This window comes from Protopterus annectens, chromosome 16.part0, assembly GCF_019279795.1.
Source record: "Protopterus annectens isolate FY-2018-M chromosome 16.part0, PAN1.0, whole genome shotgun sequence".
Lineage (NCBI taxonomy): Eukaryota > Metazoa > Chordata > Ceratodontiformes > Protopteridae > Protopterus > Protopterus annectens.
In genome coordinates this window covers 125,483,596-125,508,088 of record NC_056750.1, presented here as the reverse complement: position 1 = coordinate 125,508,088, position 24,493 = coordinate 125,483,596, and the positions used below count along the sequence as shown (strand labels likewise).

General features: G+C 38.9%; 1 protein-coding gene across 1 annotated transcript in view; it reads right to left on the bottom strand.

The window, feature by feature from the left end:
- TEP1 (telomerase associated protein 1) overlaps nt 1-24,493 on the bottom strand; it is a 2,704,809-nt gene that overhangs the window by 1,203,428 nt on the left and 1,476,888 nt on the right. The window contains exon 27 of the mRNA XM_044058078.1: nt 9,095-9,254. Within this exon, the coding sequence (XP_043914013.1) occupies nt 9,095-9,254 (160 nt within the window). The remainder of the gene's footprint in view (nt 1-9,094; nt 9,255-24,493) is intronic.

Genomic DNA, 24,493 nt, shown 5'->3' with positions numbered 1-24,493 from the left:
TGTGTGTGTCCTCAAGTCCCTGACTACTGGGTCAGCTCTTACAGGTGCATTGTCAATACTGTAGTCACCAGGGTTGGATGACTTCCTGAAGGATACCATCATGCATTTCTTGGCACTTAGTTTTAGTCCATTTCTCTGACACCAGTTATTTGTGTGTCAGCTCTTCCTGGACAACATTTGTGTCAGTGAGGGATTGCATGACTGCTCCTAATTTGCAAAATTAGTCCACCAGAGGTCAATGATATTTGCCTTGATTTTAGAAAAGTAAATGCCTAAAAGGAGTGGTCCCAGGACCGATTCCTGATGGACTCTGCTTGTGACTGGCCTCTCTGTAGAGGTGGACTCCGCACTTCTAGCTTCCAAGGTCCTGTCTGTGAGCCAGCTGGCTATTCACTGGGTGATAAAAAGATTTATACCCAATCTCTTGAGCTTGTCAACTCCCAAATGGGGTATTGTATCAGATGCCTTGGTCAGGTCAAGGTAGGCAGTGTGAACCATTTTGCGCTCATCCATTGCTTTGGTGACATTCTCAAAGTCCGCCCGGTTGAGCAGGCATACCTGCCTTTGATGAAAATAAATTGGGTTGGGTCCAGTGTGTCTGGAAGTTTCATATTTCATTACTGATCATTTCCATGATAATTCCTTCCATGGCTTTGCAAATGAGACTAGTGAGACTTATGGGTCTGTAGTTTCCAGAGCATGTAGATGGCCCACCTCTATGCAGATGGATTATTGCTGCTGGTCTCCATTCGTGAGGCATGAAGCCTGTTCAGAGGCTACAGTTAAAAAGCAATTCCAGATGGCCAGACAGGTCAAGTTTCATGCTATTTAGAAGGCATTCTTGGATATTGTATGGGCCCGTTGATGCAGTGTTCTTGGCATTCGAGATAGCATTAAGTAACTGTTCCCTAGTGATATTAAGGAGAGTTGTATGTGATGGTTATTTCCTGAGGGAAGGTTGAGGGTGAGAGGGGGTAAAGTTGGAGCTGAATTTGTTGGTCAGTAGGTTTGTTATATCTTCTGTCTCAGTATAAGTGGCTCCCCTTGCCTGGGAGGCTAAATTTACATCAGATTTGGCTCTGGTAATCTTTCTTTGTCCTCTGGGTTGTTTGTTTAGTTTGATGAGAGTGCTTTTATTCTGCTGGGTGTTACACCTCCTACTTTCTGCCAAGATTTTCTTCCTTCTGTTATACAACCTACTGATGATGCGATTCCACCAGAGTGGCTTGTTTTTTGAGTTAGTTCTGTACTTCTTCCTAGTGGGTACAGCTGTCTCTATGCAGCTATTAACATGCTTGTATAGGTTCCTTTGAATAGTTCTGCATAGGCAGCAGTGCTCTCAGGGTTTATGGGGGCTTGACATTTTGCCAGGTTATCACTTAACAGTAGGAAATTAGCCTTAGAGTAGTTCCTGAATATTTCAGGGTTCACTGGGGTTCCAAGTTTCATTTTTACTTCAAAGGAGACTATTTTGTGGTCTGACCTTACCAGAGAAGGCATTACACTAGGGGATGTGCTGTACTCTCCCTTATTAGTGAGCACCAGATACAGTATGTTTGCATCCCTGCTTAGTGTATCAACAATCTGGTCCAGCTAGTTTGTGTTACAAAATCTAGAAATCTCTGCGCCTGTACAACTGGTGTCATATGTGATTCCCAGTGAATACTGAGGTAACTAAAGTCACCCATGAATATGGTGTTGGGTTGGATGGGAAGTGTTTCCAATAAATTTAAATACAGGTGATGGGCTTACTGGGTCATACAGGGTGATCTAATCTATAGCTTGCAAGGAAGTGGTACAGGATTTTGCCTATGGTGGTTTGAATGTGCAGAAGCTCAAGTACATTGTCCTGTTTGACCAGCCTTGAGATGTACTTATTTTCATGTAAATAAAGATACCTTCACCTTTAGTCCCTTGTCTGTGTAGTAGCTGGTCTAAATGTGTGAAAGGCATTAGAGCCTTGAACTGCTAGTGTGCTCTCCGCAGCTTTAAACCATGTCTCAGTGACAGCACTGACATCAACACTCTCTAGGGTGATGAGAGCTTGTAGGGAGTGGAGTTTTTTGTTTAGACTCCTAGCATTGAGCAGTAACACCATTAGATTTACCTGGTTTTGATTTGCTATGTCAAAAGTACTTTCAGTCTGGATTTGCCTAAAACAGGCACTATGGGGGGAGGACAATGTTTTAGCTAATATTTAAACCTACAGGAGAAAGGTGCAGACCATCCCTGGCGATGCAGCATGGTCTGCTGGCCATCTCCTTTCATGCTGACAAATACTGCACCCCCTTAGACTGACAACAGAAACTAAGTTGATTATTACAGTCAGTCATCTTCTGTTTGCATTGTGGCATCATCCTGGGAGAAGGTAGAACACTGCTCACTGCTAGGCTCATACCAGCCTGGGACATATATTTCGAGAGCTCCATGATGTCTCTCTTCATATAGTCTGTGGAGGTATGTCTCAGGTCATTTACACCCACATGGACTATGAATGAATCATACTGGTACTTGTGGTCCAATAACCTGAGTGTGTGTATAATGTGGTGAATCCTTGTCCTGATAAGCAGCTGACCGTGACTTTCTCCTTACTCAGCCTGGTGACAGGGACATCAGTGTGTCTCACAATGGAGTCTCCAATGACCAGAATGTTGGATTGTGTGGAGACTTGCCTTATGGGCTTAGAAGTAGAGGCTCCATGAAATGCAACTGTATGCACTGATGTGGGCATTGTTATCAAATAGTGCATTTTTACAGGGGGGGCATTTGGGGTTAAGGAAAGTTACATTTAAGTGCCTCAGCATATGTGAGTCTATGCGACTGCTTTGAACTGTGTGTGATGGGTGCAATGTGTGCGCTACTGGCATTCTGACTGACAATAAAAGTGCTTTTACATAACAGCTTTGCCACCAGTGATATTGTATAAATACATTTTTCACATACTATATCATTTTGTTTGAAAATTTACTGGGTGTCAGTAAACAAGAGGAAATTTCTACATTGCCTCAGGATGCCCATATCAACCAAGCTGGTAACAGAGATAGTGGGAAAGTTAATATCCATGGCAACAAGCCCTTTTTATTGATTAGTCAGCTGGAGTGAGAACATAAAGTAATGTCAGGAGTATCTGATTTGCAACTCTGGGGTCAGTGATTGCCACTGCAAACTAGTTGCCCTGTGTGCAACCTGATATTGGTGACATTTCAAGTATGCCTTTATAGCAAAAATGTCATCTCAAAGTGTTTGCATTTATACAGGGCACTGCCAAACACTAATAAGTGAAACTAATAAATAGACCCTGATGATTTATGGATGAAGTATTTAGGAAAATATCCTGAAGTATTGTTAGACAGCAGCAAATCAAGCAGTATTTACTGAAAAGAAAGAATTACCTTTATTAACAACAATGAAAAAGGGGGATTCGCCTGGATGTCTACTGTCTGGCTACTGCTGGTCTCATCACAGCTTCTCTCTACTGGGATGCAATGCTCAGTAGTGCCAATCCCAAGATGAGAAACAGGCTGCGGACTCTTTGGTGACCATGTCCCAGATGATGTGAGGTTCTGTAGGCTTGTTGTAGCCTTTTCCAAGTAGATGCCTTTGAATAGCAACCAAACCAATCAGGAAGGTCCAACACACACACACACACACACACACACACACACACACACACACACACACACACACACAATACCCAATCAGAAAAACAGGAATCAATGTGCTCTGTTCCTTTTCTTACCAGGGGCAAAAAGCTGGCACCTATGAAGCAGTTATTAGGCTTTCCGGTAATCAGGAACTTTCCATGCTCCTATGCAACTGGAATATGAAAGTAGGCATGTTTCAAATCAGAAGTTACCATTCATTACCCTGACATGATGGAAGGTAATAGTTTGTAAAGAGTAAGCATCTTGTATTTTCGTACGTCTATAAATGTGTTTAGTCTGGAAAGGCCCAATATGAGTCTCTATGAAACTCCTCGAGTAAAACCCCTGTGCCTGACGCTTTTGGGTACAAACTAAATGGACCCTTGTTTTAGGAGGCTTTGAATTTGATTGGGAATAAGATGTCTTTGCTTTTGGGGACTGAAGGAATCCCTAACAAGGAGGGAATCCCCCAAAGCAGCAAAGAGTAGCCTTTCCTGATAGTTTGGAATAGCCATTTGTCCTGACTGATTTGTTGCCATGTTGAAAAGAAGTGGAAAAGCCCTCTCCCTAGATTCTGAATTAATAAAGAGAGGGGAAGGCTGGGGTGGGACTTGATAGGGAGGTGCTCAGAATATTCATAGCTGCTCTTTGTTGGGGCCTGGTCCCTTGGACTCCTCCAGGTCTAGGTTGGGAGTTGTACTGCCAATTTTTCTGGGACATAGTCTTTTTCCTCTCTGGGCTGATTAGATCTGTCCTATGGGAAGGCCTAGACTTTGCATGGTAATTTCTGTTGTATCTCGTTGGGAGGAAAGATAGAGATCTTTAACAGTCTTCATTGTCTTTCCCTTCCTCTGGTTTCTGAAATGCTTTCTCAGCAGGAAGGCCAAAGCAAAAGCTCTTGTTCTAAGGGGCAAGTAGTTCAGCCTTAACATGTTCTGAAATGGGGGTGATTCTTCAGCCATATATCTCCTGGTCACAACCTCTGTAGCTGATGCCCTGCATGAAGCATCTAGAGCATCACGGCCACATTTGAGTGAGTGTCTGGACACCTGGCAGCCAAACCCGTCCAATTCTTGAAATGTTTCTCTTAAGGCTTTTATCCTGAATCCACTCTGCCTTTGCTTCACTCTGTTCCTGTACAGACTCAAGGTATTTGAGCACATGGAATAGACATCTAAGATAACTCAAGGCAAGAGTAGCAGAAGTGTGTGTGTGTATATATATATATATATATATTTATATATATATATATATATATTTATATATATATATATATATATATATTTTATTTTTTTTTTGCCAAATTGTTTCAGTATCCTACTTTCCCTATCATTTGGCAAGGGGCTCTTGGATGTAAGCCCAGAGTTTGAGTTTTCCTTAATGGACTCCTGTGACATCACAGCTGGGTCCCCCACTGGGTCTTTGTAAAAATGTTTGTGGTCATCCTACACCTGGTGGAACTGGTCTAGTTTCCTAGCAAACACATCATCCAAAATGACATGAACTGGAGGAGTTGCCTGATGCATTAGTTCAGGCAGGCTCTTATGGGATTATTCTGAGCCTCAGAGAACTCCTTAGACTTAGAGCTGGTCTCTTACTTTCTGTGCAGTGTGTCCACAAATGATTAGTCCTTCCGGAGCTGAAGCGTAGCAGAAGGTGCCTTCAGCATGTGAATCAAGGTATTAGTGGGAGGGGAGGGGTGGGTAGCTGTCTCACACAAGACCGTTCTTCCTTAACAAAAATCACAGGAATCAAGATCTCGGTAAGGAAAGGTGTCCCTTTTTTTTTTTTTTGAGTGGGAACTCCTGCCATAGGTACCTTTTCTATGGAAGGTTGCCTGGGTTTCATGAATTCTTGAGCCAGTCTGACTAGGTTCTTTGAGGTGATCTGAGATGCAGGAGTTAGTAACATGTACCGCACAGGATGGGGCAACTCAATTTGTCATTTTTCCTTAAGATGCTTGGGCTTGGAGGACAACAAGGCCTTGGAATATGGAATGGCCAGTGAGCCCACAGACTGAACCCCAGGGTGAACTTCCCTAGCTACTAACAGAGGAATTCTGCCCTCATCCTTGTGAACTGTGGCACTAGCATCAGAAGCTAAAGCCTGTGACTTGGCCACAAACCCAACTGATGCCCACCCAGTTCCTGCTCATGAGAACAAGGAAGGAGCCAAATAAATAGCAACCACCACAGGGATCACACAAAAAGACTCAAATGCAGGTGTTGGTGACACTGGAAGCTGTGAAGGTGCCTTGCCCAAATTAATGATTTTGAGTTGACGTGGGGAGTTGAGCATAACTAAAGTGTAGTCGGCCTTCCTAACTTCCTTAACCTCAATATAAACATGGTATGTGTAGGAAAAAACACAGACAACCTCTCAAACACTGCACAAAAACCAACAGCCACCAACATTCCACTCAACCTCTTAGCTCAAGAAATCTGGACAAAGGCCCCACCACCAGCATTCCTCTCAACCTCTTAATTCAAGAAATCTGGACAAACCCTAAAAAAATGGGGGAACAAGGCTCAAAAATAGGGACAGATTTTAAGTATTTCTCTTATAAACTTAGAAAGCTGCAAGAATACCAGGATTTGTGTTAGCATGCATTTTTGGAATAATATGAAACTCAAATGTATGTCATTATTTAGTAACTTCAGTCCTCAGTGACTTGCCATATATGAGGCAAAAATATGGGCAGTCTGCAAAAATCTGCACAACTGAGAGGTATGTCGACCAGTAATACAAAGCGTGTCCACAAACATCACAAGCAGTTTTAAAACAAATTTATTATCAAAATGTTGAGCGCTTTTGTCCAATAGTTATATGTACACCTGTTTATGATATTTGTGGACAAAATCTGGATTACTGATGGCTGTTCCTTTCTGTGCAGAGTGCAAGAGCTTCCTAACCTCCTCCTCCTTTTTCAGTCACATTCCTTAGCCCTTCTCAGGCTAGTCTGCCTGGAGACTGGCAGATGACACTACATGCATAGGCCCGTCATTACCTTCTGTTTCATATCTGCTGAGGGAGTTGGCCCTATATCTGATCATCCTGTGATTAAACTGAACAAAGAACTCAGAATTAGGGACATTTGCTTGGGGCCTAAGTAGAAAAGACAAAAATAATGAAAATCTTTGTGCAGAGTTTGTTTTCCAAACAAAAAGCAATCATTAACCTGATCCGACATTAAACAGAAACAAAAACAAGTAGAAGAAACTAAAAACGTCCCCCAGTGGGGTACTTAGCTGTGATGATCTCTTGTCTTTAGGCCTTAACAACAAATTGATGTTGCAACTGACAGCATTCTGCATCAGTCTGGCATGGCAAAAAAGAACTCAAGATGGCAATGGCTGATGACTCCTTTTATCCACCTCATGTCCTGAAGTCAGATGGGGGGCTGTCTGCCAGCTGGGGGATGGTGAAATTCTCTGGTATCAGGCTAACCGACAACTCCTGCAGACAGGAATTTCCAAGACTCAGTACTATAACATTGACTACAAATAACATCTTGCAATTATTTCATAAGCAAAGGAAAACACATCTTGCATTCTGGTTCAAGTGTAACTCCTTCCTTTATCCAGGTAAACCTTAACACTCTGAGATAAGCTATTGCCTCACTAACAAACACCTTACCAGTGACAAAGCAGCTTCTATACTAACCCACAGCTGTAAACATCTTAATAGGGAACATTATGTAGACTGCCTTTTCATTGAATCACTACTTAGTAAGAGCACTATAAATGATCCATAGTATGCTCTACCTCCTTTGCAAAAGGGCAAGAACACTTCATTTGCATATAGCATTGTTACTTAAAGGGCAAGAATTTTGGTTTTTGTACACAGCTTTGTTACTGTAAAACCTTTGCTTAACTCCTCATGCCAGCATGCAAAGATTAACTGCATGTGCTTCAATCTTTCAGCAAAGGTACTTCTAACAATTCAACAGCTGCCCTGCTATATTCCACACTACAAATGTATTTACTTGCTGCGGTATGCATTTCTCCACTGTAAATTTCTGTAGTATTTACCTAATACTTCCATCTATGACACAAATATCTTGATTATTTGTCATGGTCTCTGTACTGCATTGTTGTCTCTTACTGATTGGCCAAGGTTGTGACTGAAATGATCTTCAGACCAGTTCATTTACCCAGTTAACAAAAGACAATAAATAAATAAAATAACAGCATCCTACCCTTCAGAAGATTTTACTTTGGAAACTGAAATATCCACTTCAGTCTCCCAGATTGATTCGGCTTCTCTTTCCATGTGAACCTGCAGAGTTTCTAGCCTCTTCAGTAAGCATCTGAAGATTTTAATATACTTCCCTCAATCACTCATTCATTTTGTACTATCAAATTTATCCTATTCAGGGTCACAGGGAGAAGACGTAGCCTATCCCAACCAGTAATGGAGACAAGGCAAAGAATCAATCCTGAGCAGAACTGTAGCATAAAATCTGGTATGAAGAGCACACTCCTGTTAACATACATTGACCCACCAAAGAAACACACCCACTGCATGGTAATCCATAGGGAGAACAGTTTACTCACTACAATGGTAAATACATTAGAATTAACCAGAAAAAAGAAAAGTTTGAAAATACAACCAACCATACCTCTCAACCGTCCAGACTTTTGCAGAATGTCCACAGTTTTGCCTCATATTTTTTGGTATGCTCCTCATAAAATTTGTGTTTTTCTGTCAAATCACTGAGGTATGAATTCACTAAATAATGACATACATTTGAATTTCACACTTCATATCCTTTGGAAAATGCATGCCAATACAAATCCTGTTACTCTAGCAACTTCTACATTTATAGCAGCAATATTTAAAATCTGTCCCTATTTTTGGGCCTTTGTAATCAAATTATTTTAGATTTTGTCCATATTTCTTGCACTAAGAAGTTCAGAGGTAAGCAACCAACTATAGACAAAAAGAAAAATTACAGAAGAAAATTCAGACCCAGTGATGAATAAATGAAAAACCTATAAATGACAACAGCGTGAAAGTGACATCAGTAGAAATAGTCTGTGAGGCTGAATCTGGCTTTACACAAACGAGCATCAGTACAAATAGAAAAATCTAACTAAGGAAGTCCTATCAATGCAAGGACACATCTCTCTCTCTCTCTCTCTATATATATATATATATATATATATATATATATATATATATATATATATAGTGTGTTAGAATACTATAATATTTTTCCATGAGAGAATAACAGAAGGCCAAAAAATAAAAATAAGGGAAGACAAAGACAACTTAATCAAAGGACAGGAAGGAGTTGAATGAACTGACAGGTGAAGCCATATTTTCAACAAGGCATTTAAAAGGAAGGGGGTGAAATGTTAATGAAGACAATGTCAATCAAAACAGAAAAGTAGCACATTCTTTAAAAGAGTGTGGAGAATGAAAAACTGTTTAAAATGTGCAATTACCTCTTCAAGCTCCGCATGAGGTTAGAGAATCTAGCCATCGGTAAAGCACGGCCTGGATTCTTGCCAGCTTGCATCACTTCATCCCAAGATGCATCAAAGGTTCCACGTGGCAGCGAATTGCATATATTAAGTATGGCATACAGATCCTGTTCCCTTAGACCTGAAAATGAGCCAAGTTACTGTCAGCAAAGTACAGCACCAAATGTAAGTAACAGGACTTGATCTATTAAAGTGCAAGCTTGTAGTAAACTTATTATTCTACTGTTCCAGTAAAATCATAGACACAGCTGAAAACACAACAAACAATAAGGCAAGTATAAAGGTAAAGAATCAGGCAGCTTGACAGTAGCCAAAGGTGTGCCATTCTGACCACTCAAACGGAACTGACTTTTACTGTACTGAAATGGGCAAAAATAAAGCAGGACGTCTCATTGGTGGGATTATAAGGTCATCCTGTGCAGAGCTGATTAAGTGTGACAGCTACTGAAACATCTCATAACAAGTTAAAAAGGCAATGGCAATGGATTATCCTATGGGGATATTCAGCAGCATGGCAAATTATTACATATCTACAGCTGTTGCTGAGTTTTAGTTTGTTGAGTGTGTTAAATTGGCGAATGGAATCTAAAGCATACACCACACTTTATGCCATTAATCTTTAGACGAATGCTAAAAGGGATGGAAGAAGTTATTGTGAGTAAATGCTTTTGATCTTAATATTTGTATAAAAAATTGTGATTCCCCCCACATGACCCATGTTCAACTACCAGCATGGGCACTGCAGGGAACTAGGTGAGGGTGGATAGGAAGCTAGAAGGACATTAATGCCAGTGCTTGAAATATCTGTATGCATGTAAAGGACTGAGTGGTTGATGCTGGATCATCCGTCTTTGGGGGAGCAAAGCTGCTTATGCTTACTACAATAAGAGCATTATGAATCTAGCAAGCTCTACACTACAAGCATTATACCCTTTGTTGGGAAGTTGTGCACATGAAAAAGCTCACATGCACTTGCCAAAGGCAGCCATTGTAGAGCTTCAAAGACTTCCAGAAAGTGGGAGAGGGTTGGGGTACACTAACTGGAAGCAATATGACACTGCAACTGCATTCTCAGTTTTCTCAATGGCCCAGACATGAGTTGGGTTGAGCTGAGTTCAGTGGAGGCTAAGATGGGTTCAGCAGACCCACTGAATGAAGAGAGGAATTTATGGCAGCTGAAGGTCATCTGCAGGGAGGTTGGTAAGGACAGAAAAAAACAGATTTCATGAAGTAAACTGCATGTTACATTGTAGAGCAGGTTTGTATACTATACAGTCAGGAGTATTATAAATGTGATATGAGGGGAGTTTTATCAGTGACTGCTGAATATGCTACTGTAATTTTTCTTAATTGTACTACAGATAGATTTTACACTGCAACAAGATCAGAAAGGCTGGAAAAAAGCAAACTGAAGTTAATATAGGATCTTGGGCTGCTGGGGGAGGTACAAGTGGCAATCATATTACATACAGAATTAAAAAAAAAGAGTCTCTCCTGTTTTATATAAGTGGATGTCTAGACTAATGACATTAAAGTCATAGACAATGGATGTTTTAAGCAAATAGGTTTCAAAAACAAGACAAAATAATGAAAAGCATAAGAATGGCATTTCTACTTGCAAAGTTATTAGCCGTTTATTTTTCCAGATGCACTTGCTTTTTGCTGAAGACAAGGACAAAAAGGGTTCATGCAATTAACCACGAAAGGTCTGACCAGTGTATTCTGAGTGAAATCTACAAAGGTTATTTCTTGCATTTGGAAAGTTACTAGCTGTTTTTTCCCATTAGCAAATGAGTCTGCAGGTACAAGCAATTTTATCAGGAAAGAGCTGAACAGCATACTTATCCTTTAAAGGGAAAAAGTGAAAATAAATGAAATTTGAAACTGTGAGAAGTGAACAGTTATGAAGTCAGTATCATTCTACATTGATCCAGTATGTGTTGAGATGAGATGGTTGACAATCCCTCCTGATTTGCCAGGGACAGTCTGTAATTCTCTTACCAAAGCTTCTGCATTTTGGCTAAAGCCTCTGCTGCTGCTGCCAAAGTGTATTTTTAAGTAGAGTTCATCTGGTGGACACTAAAGCCTAGTAAATTCTAATTTGGAGCACATTAATGAGGCTAGACTGGAATAGTGAAACTGAAGTTAGTCAAAACCTTACATTATCAAAACCAGGAACATTGAACTATTCAACTTACTAGAAGTCCAGTCTTCACTTAAAGGAACACTCCTTGTTTAAAATCAGGCTACACTAAATCTGTCTCAGCGGTTTTAAATAAAGATTGCTGTACAGTCAGGATCAGGAAAGTTACCTTTTTCTCAATGTAGTGTGATCTTGGAGTTGGTATATATAATTTGGGGAGGGGGTGAAGGGGGGCTTGCCCCCTGCAGAACTGCTGAGACAGATTTAGTTGTAGCCTGATTTTAAATGCAGGAGTGTTCCTTTAAATGAAGCCCAGACTTCTGGTAAGTTGGATAGTTTAATGCTCCGGGTTTCGATAATGTAAGGTTTTGATTAACTGGGGTTTCGTTATTCCGGTCTTGATGTGTTGTCATTTGATAATATGGGTCTTCGATGTTCTGAAGTAGCTTGATGTTTTGTCATTTGATAATATGGGTCTTGGATGTTCTGAAGTAGACTATATATAATATACATACACATATGTAGTTACAGAGACATGATTTATCAATATGTATGTAGTTACACAGACATGATTTAAAAACAATGAAAGCACCTCCCGTTATTCATAGTTCTAGAGTCTGCCACATCTTTAGCTCTAATGGGAACTATGGGGGAGTAACACCCTCTATGTTCACTCCTTAAAGCTGGTGGGAAATTTTGAATGGTGTTTTTCAGCAAGGCTTGTAATGGTCTGCAGACTGATTGCTTAGTACTTACCTATGAACCAATGAACCTTACACCACTAGTTGCCTCCCCAACTGCCTTAGCACTTTGCTAATTTAAAGATAATAGTGCACAATTTATTTTATTTATTTAAGAGCAGCTGCTCCACATTTTCTTACATTTTCGGAAATCATGCAAGTTATTTTTCATGTTTGAGAGGGAAATAGAAATAAGATAAGGACAGATAGTAATGTGCGTTAGCATGGTTAATCATAACTGTAAAAATGATAATATATGTATGGGCAGCCATCAATTTGAGACAACTGTCCAATATGGAGGGGTAAACTTCCTTTTTTGGAAAGTGTATACAGCTTTGTGGGCTTGTTGCGAGTTATAAAGTTTTTAGTGCTTAAAATATATTTATTTTCTCTTTCTTGTGCGTTTTACTGAAGCATAAAGTCTAATAGAATGCTATATGAGTTGAACAGAGAGAAGAAGCAACTACATACAAGATCAGCCAGACAGACATTAATGTTTGCACGTATGCCGCAAGCTGGAAACAAATGTTCAAAAGAACTGTAAAGTGTATTATGTGGAAGTAAACTCTAACAGAATGACTGCATTGTCAATATTAGCTTGGAAAGTAAATAGCTTTGCCCATATAAATAATATAATCACATGCTAGTGTGTGATGTTTGAGTAAAGATGTTTAAAAAAAAAGTTCTAGAAGCCTAACTGTAGAATTACTGAAGGAGTACCAGGATCTTTGTTCTGGGTATATTTGGGGACTTCAAGGCAGCTTTTATAAAGATCCACAGCATGTTTTTAAGAGTACTGTTAAAAGCCAGTTTCTTAGACTAAGCAGCCTGAATACAGATACCCAAATCTGCCATCAACATATGTCATTTATGACTGAGAAATTTTGATCAAAGCAATACAGTGACATTCTATTGAATGAATTGTCCCAAAAGGTGATTAATGAGAGGCAAGCAACAGCTAGATCTTATTTTATGAATAGTGGATATCGAAGGGAACATAGGAGGAAGACAGTAGGGCATAACTGTTTGAGATATACTACCCAGTTTAATACAAGAACTAATGGCTTAATGAGTGTGATTAGGAACAATTGGAGCATTTTGAGTGTTTTTCCTGAATTAAATAAGTTTAATGGGTCTAAACCACATTTTGCATATAGGAAATGTCAGAGTGTGAAGCAAAGACTACATTATATAGAGATGAATGTTTTAAAAAATCTGCTTCTACCAATAGAGTGGGTACTTTCTCATCCCATAACTGTAGAAACTGTAAACATATTTTAAATTGTGTTGAGTTTTTACATCCTAAAAGCAAAAAGAAATATGAAATATGAATTTTATTGTTTTGCCACTAGTAATACAGATAATGTAGTTTATATGGCTACTTGTTTGCTTGCCCTGGTTTTTATGTGGGCAAATGCAACAGGAAATTTATGCAGAGAGTAATTGAACATTTTTCTGATATAAGGAGTGTCCTTACTAATTCTCAGGCCAGACATGTTATAGAAAATGGTTTGCAACATGTATTTATATTTAGGGTGATCCAGAAGTTGTTTCCTAGCTTAAGAGGGGGAGACATTAATAACAAATCAGAGATAGCTGAATTTAGCTGGATATTAAGACTATTTATTTTATTTCCAGTTTGATGACCGGGGATGTCCACTGGGCTCAGAGAGCCCGTTTTCAGTGGAGGCCCAGGGAGAAAAGCTCCATGTTACAAATTTTAGATACAGATACAATATAGAAAAGAAGAACAATTTACAATTATGTTTCATGCTAGAGAGCAGGTGTAATTTCGTAGGTACATGTTACCTTCAGAAACAGACACAATATTATTAATGAACAATTTACAGTTACATTTCATGTTCGAGAGCAGGTGTAAATTCTTAGGTACATGACACAAATTTGATATTTACAATATGTGCATGTGTGACTAGAGGCAGATAAGACTTCAGGGTTGAATGCCTCTGTAGTGTCAAGCTGATTTTAAAAAATAAACAAATGATACTATAAATTTAATATTATAAATTTAACATAGTAATGTTCTATTGATGTTTGAAAATATTTAAAATATTTATAGCTATAAGGTTAAGTTTTAGAATTTTAACTATTTTACTTATGCTGCATCTCTATGTAATTAATTTAGTAAAACTTCTTTAAAATGTGTTTAAGGAAGTGATTGGTTTGCCATGTCATAAGATACATATAAACTGAATGAATGTAATTGATTTTGAATATGTATTGAAGAAGGGAGTTTTCATGAAACCTTTGTTATTGTCAGTGATTTATGAATAAATATACATAGGTCTATGTCAGAAGATCGAAAGTTTAAAAGACTGAAAATCAAAATATCTAAAATTCAATATATGGAAAACATTTCTAATACATGGGGCAACCCCCCGTCCCTCACACCCCCCCTGCTAATTATATATACTAACTCTAAGATTGCACAACACTGGAGAAGGGGCAAGTTCTATTTTTGATATTTTGAGTTTTAGATAATATGATTTTCAGTTTTTTGAACTTTTGATCTTCTGAAAGCGAGCTATATTATACATATATATATTTCTGACGTTGATAGTCCAGCAGTTTTTGCAGCTTTTCTAAAGCTGCAATAACACATCTGTAAAATGTAACAATCAGAAATATGTTAAGTAAAAGATGCTCATTTCCTTTTAAGTTAAAAATTAACTTTGCTTGTGTTTGTCTTATAAATAAACTGCACTTAATCTGACAACAGCGTCTTATGTGTATTAAATTTGCTATATTTAAGTTTTCAGCTGAAGCACTTTGATTGACTTATACCAAACTGCAATTTGTTTCCCATTACTGTACTGAAGACTCCAAGTGCAAATGTATTTATAATTACTCTATCTAAAATGAGAAAGAGAAAGGTTCTTCTGTTCTGTGAGAGAACTGATGTTGTTGTTGTGGTCTTTCGGCTTTTCCCGGTTACTGGTCGCCACAGCGGAACTCCGGTCCGCTAAAGATTAGCAGCAGATTTTCACGAACGCCAAGGTGGCAGCTCAATGTTCAACATTCAGCGAAGGCACACCCATTTACGCATGTCTTTCGAACACCCACCCAACCGTGGGGAGGACATGCAGACTCCACACAGAAGGCACTCCCCGTACTCCAGCCGAGAATCAAATGGGAGAACTTCTTGCTGTGAACAATGCTACCGCTGCACCACCGCAGGTGATGCATTTTACAAAACATGGAGAATCTCACCAAGACTCTGGTGCATACCAAGATAATGATGGGTCAAAATGTTCTGAGGACAGCAGCTTCAGGAAAGGAATGAGGTTACTGACAAACAATTCGTGACTCTTCAGGACAGAAGAATAAGGTAGGCACTGCACTTGACAACCCAAAACACCACCCCCACCACTAAAGTAACAGAATAAGGATGGTGACATCAGAATATGCATTGTTGATTTTTAGAATCAATGCCACCCTGGAGAATCAGGATCGGTCTGAATGGGCTAAAACATTACCTTCACATCTTGCAGGGGAAAAGCACTTAAATCTTCCATGAACATGAAAGGTACTGATTAGATGGACTATCAAAAACTACAAAACAAATTTATAACTATGGGCTTGTGTGCCTTCCAAAATGCAAGCAATTGCATTATATAACTGGATATTTAATTCAAGTAAAATGTTAACACAAATTCCTCACCTAAAGTACATTTAAAATGTTTTGTTAACACCAAAGTGAACAAAAGGTCACCAAGTAAATTACATAAAATGGACTTTTCAAAGTGACACTCACAGTACTGATAAACTGATTGTGCTAACTGAAAGGTTACTAGATGAAGAAGTGCTTTTTAAAACAACCTAAACCAATAAGAAAATGCAGATGTCACTTCAGAAACTAAAAATATGACTACATGTGGTAAGAGAGGGCACAATGCTAAACATTCCATATCTAGAAACAGGAATGTTATATCCAACAAAAATGAGATCACTATTCAATGTTGCTGCAATGAAACTGTAAATGCTGTGCCTATCAAATGTGATTTGTAACCAACATGCTGCAAATTAAATTGTGCTAATGGAGTACGATAAAGGAGCTGTAGAATAGCAGAATCAGCACATTGTCTGTGCAAATACCAAGTACAGAGGAAGTACAATGGGCTACTGGAGTTTAGTGTACTCTCATAAAAGGTAGGTGAAAGAAATGTGTCCAAAGATACAGGAAAGAGAACTTTACAACACATGTACAAAATTCAGACTCTTTTTGTTAAGGAACTAACTCCTGTACCTTTGATATCTAATTTAACACATGATGTCATAACTGTCCAAAACTTCCTTTGGTTCAAGACAGGGTGGAAATTACAATGTAGGGAGTACAGTTATATACTCTGTGGTCAGAATACACCCAAAGTAAGTTAAGGGGACAGCAACCTGGATTATTATTATGAATACACAATCCTGAATATACCCCTAGTAAAATGCGTTAAAATTGCACAGTCCTAATAAACAGACATGAATAGGTATGTAAATTCCAAAAAGAACTAGGATCTGGTTTTGGCTGGAATGGATAGAAGAACCTGTGTATTACCAGAAACCCGTTACTGAGACATACTAAACCAAGTTGTTCAGATAGTGAAAGAAAACAGTGTAGAAACAAGAAGCAAAAAACTCAGAGAGTGTGATATGAAATTATGTCAGAAGATTCCATACTTTAAAATAATGAAGGATACATGTATGGGGAGAGAGAGAGATATCCACAGGGACAAACCCGCTAACATAAAAAAATTAAATTTGAACAATTTTCTAGGTTTCCTCCTGTAATATACAAAAGCAGAGGGCTGGTCAGAAACAGGACTCTCAGGAGCAGATACTTAAAATGACAGAAATTACTGTGGCAAAGGTAAATGCTTTGCCAAAACCGAAAGCAGAGGAAAGTCACTGCCATAATTTGCATTTTGCAGAGGAAGGAAGAAGGGAAGAAACACCAATACTTGAATTCATAAGTGATGAGTCTAGATCCTCTACTTAATGTGACTGTACCAATAACGAGTTAATAACTTGGCAGATTTGTATATAAGCAATGAACATTTTAAGAAAGCATAGTGGAAGGATGACACATTAAGGTGGGTCAAAGAAAATGTAGCTAGACAAGAAGGAGAAACTGATGAGCAGACTGCCCCCAACCCGTATCTATATTTTGAGTTGAAAAATAACTTGTAGCACAAGATACGTAATAAGGAACTATTGTACCGCGTGTTAGCTACAAAATGTTTTAGAAAATTTCAAAGAAAATGGTATACAGCCACATTTTGGGAGGGCAATTATGGATGTACAGAACCAAAGTTAGAATTTTAGCCAGATTTTATTACACTTGTGTGATGAAAGACTTCAGTAATTTCTGAGCAGCTTGCTCAGAATGTAAAAAGACAGCACCACTTCTTGGGTTCAAAAGTCCACCACTTCCTATGCTTATTACAGAAATTCCATTTGGGCAGACCGCCATGGATCTTGGGTCTGTTAAAGTCTATTTTAGTGATTACTGACTATGCCATACAGAAGCAGCTTCCCAACAAAAAAATAATACTAAGTTAATGGCCAAAGAACTAGTGTTATTTTTTCTCCATGGTAGGGATTCTCAAATAAATAGCAACAGACCAGGGAATCCCAAATGCATCAGCTTTATTGAAAGTTTTAAAATAAAACAGTTAACAAATTTGGTGCATTACCTCCAAGCAGATGGGTTAGTGGATCACTTAAATAAAATTCTTAAGTCTAGGTTAAAGAAGTGCATAACAAAGCAGAAAGTAAGAACTGGGATCAGTTACTTCCTTACTCTCTTTTTGTTGTGAATGAAATGCCTCATGTTTCAACAAAACTTACCCACTGAAGTTATGGGAGCGTGTCAAATTGAAAACGTTAGTTTCGCTAAATGTACAATGTTCGAATACTATTCACCAAAATTACCTTCACTGACAATGGAGTTTGCCTCTTTTGCCACTGTTGTGTGACCTTGGGGATGGTAAATAAAAAAAAAAACATATATATATATATATATATATATATATATATATATATATATATATATATATTCAGAGTGTATGTGGGGGGAGGTGCAGGAGGGCTTCCCATCCTGCAAAAATAGTTTTTCTCCAATGTTTGCTGAAAGTAGCTTCAGTGAGTATAGATCAATGTGTGTATGTCACTTTAAAAAGCTATGCAAGGGCTTGTACAAGTGTATAAATACTGAGCATGTGCAAGCCAAACTGGCATTTTGTTGTAAGCTGTTGAAAGCTCTGTCTGATGATTAGTTCATTTATATTTACTGATGCTGCTTTACACCCTGATATGTTTCTATACAATAAACCATCTTGAACCACCCTGCCTGCTTGTCTTTAAAGTGTAGAGCGATGAGCAACATGGTGCCAGAAGTGCCATTCGGCTACAATTGGAGGTACATGCAGGAGTGAATCATCCTTTGCAGTATATATGATTCACAAAACTGGTCAAAAACTAATTTCTCATCTTAAAACTCGCTCAAACTATTTCTTATTTGCAAAATATGAAACTAAGCATTCAGAACGCTTTACATGATATTAAAATAAGTCAATGTTTTATATTGCTAGAAATATTTGAATTGCTACAGAAAATGTTTAAAATAAAGTTTGAATTGCATAAAACAAATAAAATAAAGAGAAACTATATGTTTTAAAGCGTGCTTTGCAAATCCGCATTTTCTTATTTACTGAGGCTGAGTTATCAGAAGTGTATAAAGTGTTTGTATGTTGTGCAGTATTACAGTAAAGTTATTTCACAGAACACAGCCATTTCACAGCATATTTCACAAAATAAAGTGTTTTGAAAGTTTATTGTGCATTTGTGTGTTACTGCAAGCTGCAGAGAGGCAATTTGTTCATAGGTAATTACAAGGGCCATATTTTCAGTGAGTTTGTGTGCATACTTTGTTGGCATGGCAGATAGATTTCGAAAACCAGGTCTATTAGTGTTTGATAATAATACTGTAGAGAACTGGAGAGTGTTTGAGCAAGGATATGACATTTTCATACAGGCTGCATTTTCTAATAAAGATGACCGTACAAAGGTATCTATTCTAGTTAATTTAGCAGGGTCAGAAGCCATAGAAAGGGAACATTCATTTGTGTATGCACCTGCTGTCTTTGCTGGAGAGGGGGAGAATCATCATATTGTTGTACAGGCTGAGTTAAGAGAGGACCCTGAGTGCTTAAAACTTAAATTTAGAGAAATGTGTAATCCCCAGACAAACAATGGAGAGGCACTTATTTTAGACAAGGGATCTAAAGCCAGGTGAAACTTTTGCTGCATATATAACAGACTTGAGAAATAAAGCTAAAATGTGCAGATTTGGGAATTTAAAGGATGAGATGATAAAGGACAGACTTGTGAGTGGTATTAAAGATGATGCTGTGAGAAAGATTTTGCATTTTGACAGTAATTTAACTTTGAATAAGGTCATTGAGATTTGCCAGATATATGAGTTCACAGAAAAGCACACGAATATGCTTACAAATGAGACACGCATGTTTCCAGTAACTTCTAAAGCTCACGTTGATATGCAGCACGTGGTTAAAAGAAACAGGCCCAGGCACATGGCAGTTGCTGTAGCTCCTGCACACCCACAAGTAAACCCAGAGCTCTCTAGCAAGTTCCAGAAATCGTACAGCCTCAGTGAAGCATAACAGTGAGTCAGCAAACAAGCATAAGGGCTGGGCTGAATGAACATCACCTAATTTCATTGTTAACTGTCGTAACTGTGGTGGAAATCATGAATCTAAAAGGAAAAAGTGCTTTGCTTTTGGTCAGTAATGCCACAAATGTAATAAATGGAATAATTTTAAAAAGTTTTGTAAATCAAAAGAATGTGTGCGCACTTTCATTAAAAGAGAAAAATCCAAGAAACAAGTTGATAAGTTAAAAAGCTATGACCCAGTGTCTCATTGTTTTTATGTTGATGGTGTGTCAATGCTTAGTGAGAAGGTCAATGCAGTTTATTTATGGGCCAAGAATGAAGTATTCTGTACTGTTCAGATAAATGGCAAACCCATAGAGCTCAAAGCTGATACTGGCTCCAAGTGCATTGTTATGTCTGCAGAAGCATTTGCTAATGTACGTGCTGGTGAACGGCTTGATTTGACAAAGTGTGTGAAGCTTGTTGCATATGGCGCTGAAGAGATTCTAACCGAAGGCTCAGTAATGCTTTCATGTTACTCTTCAGATAGCAGCTACAACTTATTTTTTTATGTGGTCAAAAGGCATGTCCAGTTCATTATTAGGTCTCAGAGACTCTTTGAAAATGGGACTGCTCTCATTTAACAAGGAAGTGCAACATGTTAGCTTACATGACCACTACTCTAATTTTACAGAGCGTATTATTTTCTACCTGTGCTGATCTTTTCGAAGACAAAATAGGCAAGCTTCCAGTTGTGTACTCCAAGAAGTTAGACCCAGATGTCACTCCAACTATTAGGTCAGCTAGAAGAGTTCCAATAGCCATGAAGACCAGAGTTTAAGCAGAGTTAGACAAAATGGTGCAACTAGGTGTAATTTGTCTAGTTACTGAACCGAAAGAATGGGTATCTTCCATGGTGTTAGTTCATAAAAAAACTTTAGACAACATCAAAATTTGTATTGACCCATGTGATTTGAACAAGGCACTAAAAAGACCTCGTCATCCAATGCACACAGTCGAAGAAGTTGCAGTTATCGCGCCAAATGCCACTGTTTTTTCTGTCTTAGATGCAGAGTTCATTTTGGCAAGTTTTGTTGACAAGAAATCTTTGTTGCTCACTACTTTCAGTACTCCGTTTGGAAGGTATAGATTTCTAAGAATGCCATTTGGGAAAATTCTCCAAGTGAAGTCTTTCAACGTACAAAGGAGCAAATGTTTTTCTGGGTATCTTTGTGCTACTACAGTATAGAACATACTAGTAGGAGGCAATAGTGAAGCAGAGCATGACAGAAACCTCAGAACAGTTCTGGAAAGGGCACGTCAAGTGAATCTTAAGCTCAATCCATAGAAATGTAATTTCAGGCTACAAGAAGTCACTTACATTGCTCATTTATTTATTTTTTCCAATAGAAATGTATTATTTTTGCAAAATATACAAACCATATACCATGCAGTTTTGACATGTCCAGTATAAAGACAGAGACAATCAAAATCAAACATAAAATAAACATTGCTCATTTATTTACCAGTTCAGGCCTCTGACCAGACCCTTCTAAAACAGCCATTCTCAAGATGTCAACTCCACACAATGCTCAAGCCCTGCAATGTTTTCTTGGCAATGGTTAACTACCTAGGCAATTTCATTCCAGACTTGAATCAATATCAACACCACTCAGAGAGCTAACCCATAAAGATGTATCTTGGTCTTGGTTAGAACAGCACCAGAGAGCATTTGATGTCCTGAAACAGAGAACTGCAAGTCTACCTACTCTCAGATACTGTGGTGTCCATAAGCCAGTTACTCTTTCATGTGATGCTTCAAAATTTGATCTTGGTGCAGTCATTCTACAAGAGGGTCAACCAGTTGCTTAAGGGTCCAGAACTCTCACTCAAGCTGAAACGCACTATGCTCAGACAGAGAAACAGCTTTTGGCAATTGTGTTTGCATGTTCCAAGTTCTCTGATTATATGCATGGTAGACCTATCCAGACTGAAACAGACCATAAACCTCCAGTCACTATTTTAAGAAAGCCTGCTGCTTTTAAATTTGTTATTATAGACAAAATCCAAATGCATAGGAATTTCAAAGCAGGCTGGCATACTAAACTTAATAACATGGAAAATATGTGAATAACCAGGTTAGGGGCTTTGTTCAAACCTGGCCTTAATGAAACAGAATAATATGTCAACCTACTTCCTTATGCATATTGTTTGGGATTTATTTACTTTTAGAATTTCATATGTACATCAGTTTATTTTGGTGATTTTGGTTTGAATTATTATATTCATCAGTAATTATTCATGATATGTGTATATTATCTATTCATTACTTATTTCTGCAATGTGCCTTTAAATGTCTCGCTATATAACACCAGGATGTTGGGAGCTGCTTAACTATTGAACATCTGCTTTTCAGCACTGAAGAAGGCTTTTTATAGCCGAAACCGGTTTGCTTGCTTGTTAGCCATTTTTAAATATTTAAATGGCTTTTACTTCTACAATAAATTAAATTTTGCTGCTATACCATTGTGCTGGTCCGTTTTTGGATTTAACTTCTATGTCACAGGACATTGAGAGAGTACTTTCTTCTTCTTGTGTGTGTAATAGCACAAAGCCACATCAACAGAAACAACCACTTCAACTGAACTATATTCCTGAATTACCTTGGTCGTCGGTGGCTGCAGACATGTTCAGGTGGAATGGTCAGTATTATTTGGTGTTCGTAGACTCTTATTCTAACTGGTTTGAGATTTACCTACTTCCCAATCTAGCATCAGATCTATGCATTTCCACTTCTGCCACTGATGACCACAGTATTACTAAAGATCAAAGCAGAGCAGCCCAAGGGGATCCTAATAGCTCCAGACTGGCCAAGACAACACTGGTACCCACTACTACGAAGCGTATGTCACAACAAAAAGTGGGCCCTTCCCCAATGGCCCCAACTTCTGACTCAACACAACTTCAGGACAGTTCATCCCAACATCCAGACACTACAGCTAACAGCTTGGGAGATCCCATAAATAACCTCAATCTACCTCTCTCCAAGGAAGTTCAGCGGATACTAACAGAAGCCCGCAGACCATCCAAAAAAAAGGTTTACTCAGCCAAATGGAAGAGATTCAGCATTTGGAATACCAGCAAGGGTCATGATGCATCATTTTTGAGCATTCCACTCATTCTGGAATATTTGGCAGATATGTTACATAATGGACTTTCATACTCTTCCATAAAAATACATGCTTCAGCTATCTCAGCTAGATACAACACTGATCCACCTGTGTTTTCACATCCTTTGTTAAGGCAATTTCTTAGAGGAATCAAGAATATAAAACCCCCAAGAAAGGCACCAGTACCAGCTTGGGACCTCAACTTTGTCCTAGAAAAATTGACTCTACCTCCCTTTGAGCCAGCAGCTTCTGTGGACTTACAATTTCTTTCCTGGAAGACAGCTTTCCTGTTGGCCATTACCTCAGCAAGAAGGGTTTCGGAATTACAGGCCCTAATGGCAATACCACCGTTCATAACCTTTCACAGAGACAGGGTCTCCTTACGAACTAACCCTACCTTTCTGCCAAAAGTGGTATCTAGGGTTTCTTTAAATCAAGCAATTCACCTGCCTACTTTCTTTCCCAATCCTGAGAACAAAGGGGAGAGACTGTTGCATACCTTGGACATTCACAGACAACTTCGCTACTACCTGGACAGAACCAAGACCAGTAGGAAGTCTGATCAGCTTTTTGTAGCTTACGCCCCTGGAGTACAAGGAAAAGCAATTTCCAAACAGACAATTTCAAAATGGATTGGACATTGCATCAGATTTTGTTATTCCTTCCATGGAAAGAGTGTGCCAGCCAATGTCAGACCACACTCCACCAGAGCTACAGCCACCTCTACAGCATTCTTAAGAGGGGTGCCTACAAAGGACATTCTAGAAGCTGCTACATGGAGCTCCGTGCATACATTTTCCAAACACTACAACCTCCCTTTATATTCCAGATCCAGAGCAGGCTTTGCTTCGGCAGTCCTGCAGGGATTGATAGCCACACCATCCCTTACTTAGAGCATTCCACCTCCCCCAGCTAAGCTATGGTATTCAACCCATATGTTATGACTGCAGTTGCATTCTTGAAGGACATAGAACAGTTTTGTACCTACCATAAATGTAGATGTCCGATAGATATGCAACTGCAGTCGGGTTTCCCTCCCTCCTTCCCCTCTATGCCTTGGGTCCACTCCTCTCCCTGTTATTCATAGCTGGGGATATCTGTTATGGTGTATCTGTTTATTGCTTATTTATTTGTCTGGAAACCTGTTTTTGTCTTCCAATTTGATTACAGCCTTCCTTGGAGGGCACCTGGCATCTGGGGCAATAAACACTGAAGAAGATGGCGTCGGCTGATGCTTATATACTCCAGCCGCTCTGACGTCGGAGAGAAATTTGACATCAGCCGACGTCGGACCCAGACTTTGGAATCCGGCTGACCGAGGGCTGCCTGAGGCAGGACAACCCATATGTTATGACTGCAGTTGCATATCTATCGGACATCTACATTTATGGTAGGTACAAAACTGTACTTTTCTGCTTAAGTCATCTGCCAGTGTGTTCTTGTCTCCTGGCAGGAACTGTGCTTGCAGATGAACTTGAAGGTTTACAGCTGTGTTCCACAAGGTCGTAGCTTGTCTGCATAGGGGTAGGAGTGAGTACCCCCTTGCTTGTTTATGTACCACATAACTGTGGTGTCGTCTGTCTTTAGTAGTAGTTGTCCTGGATGCAGCAGGTCTTTGAAAGCTAT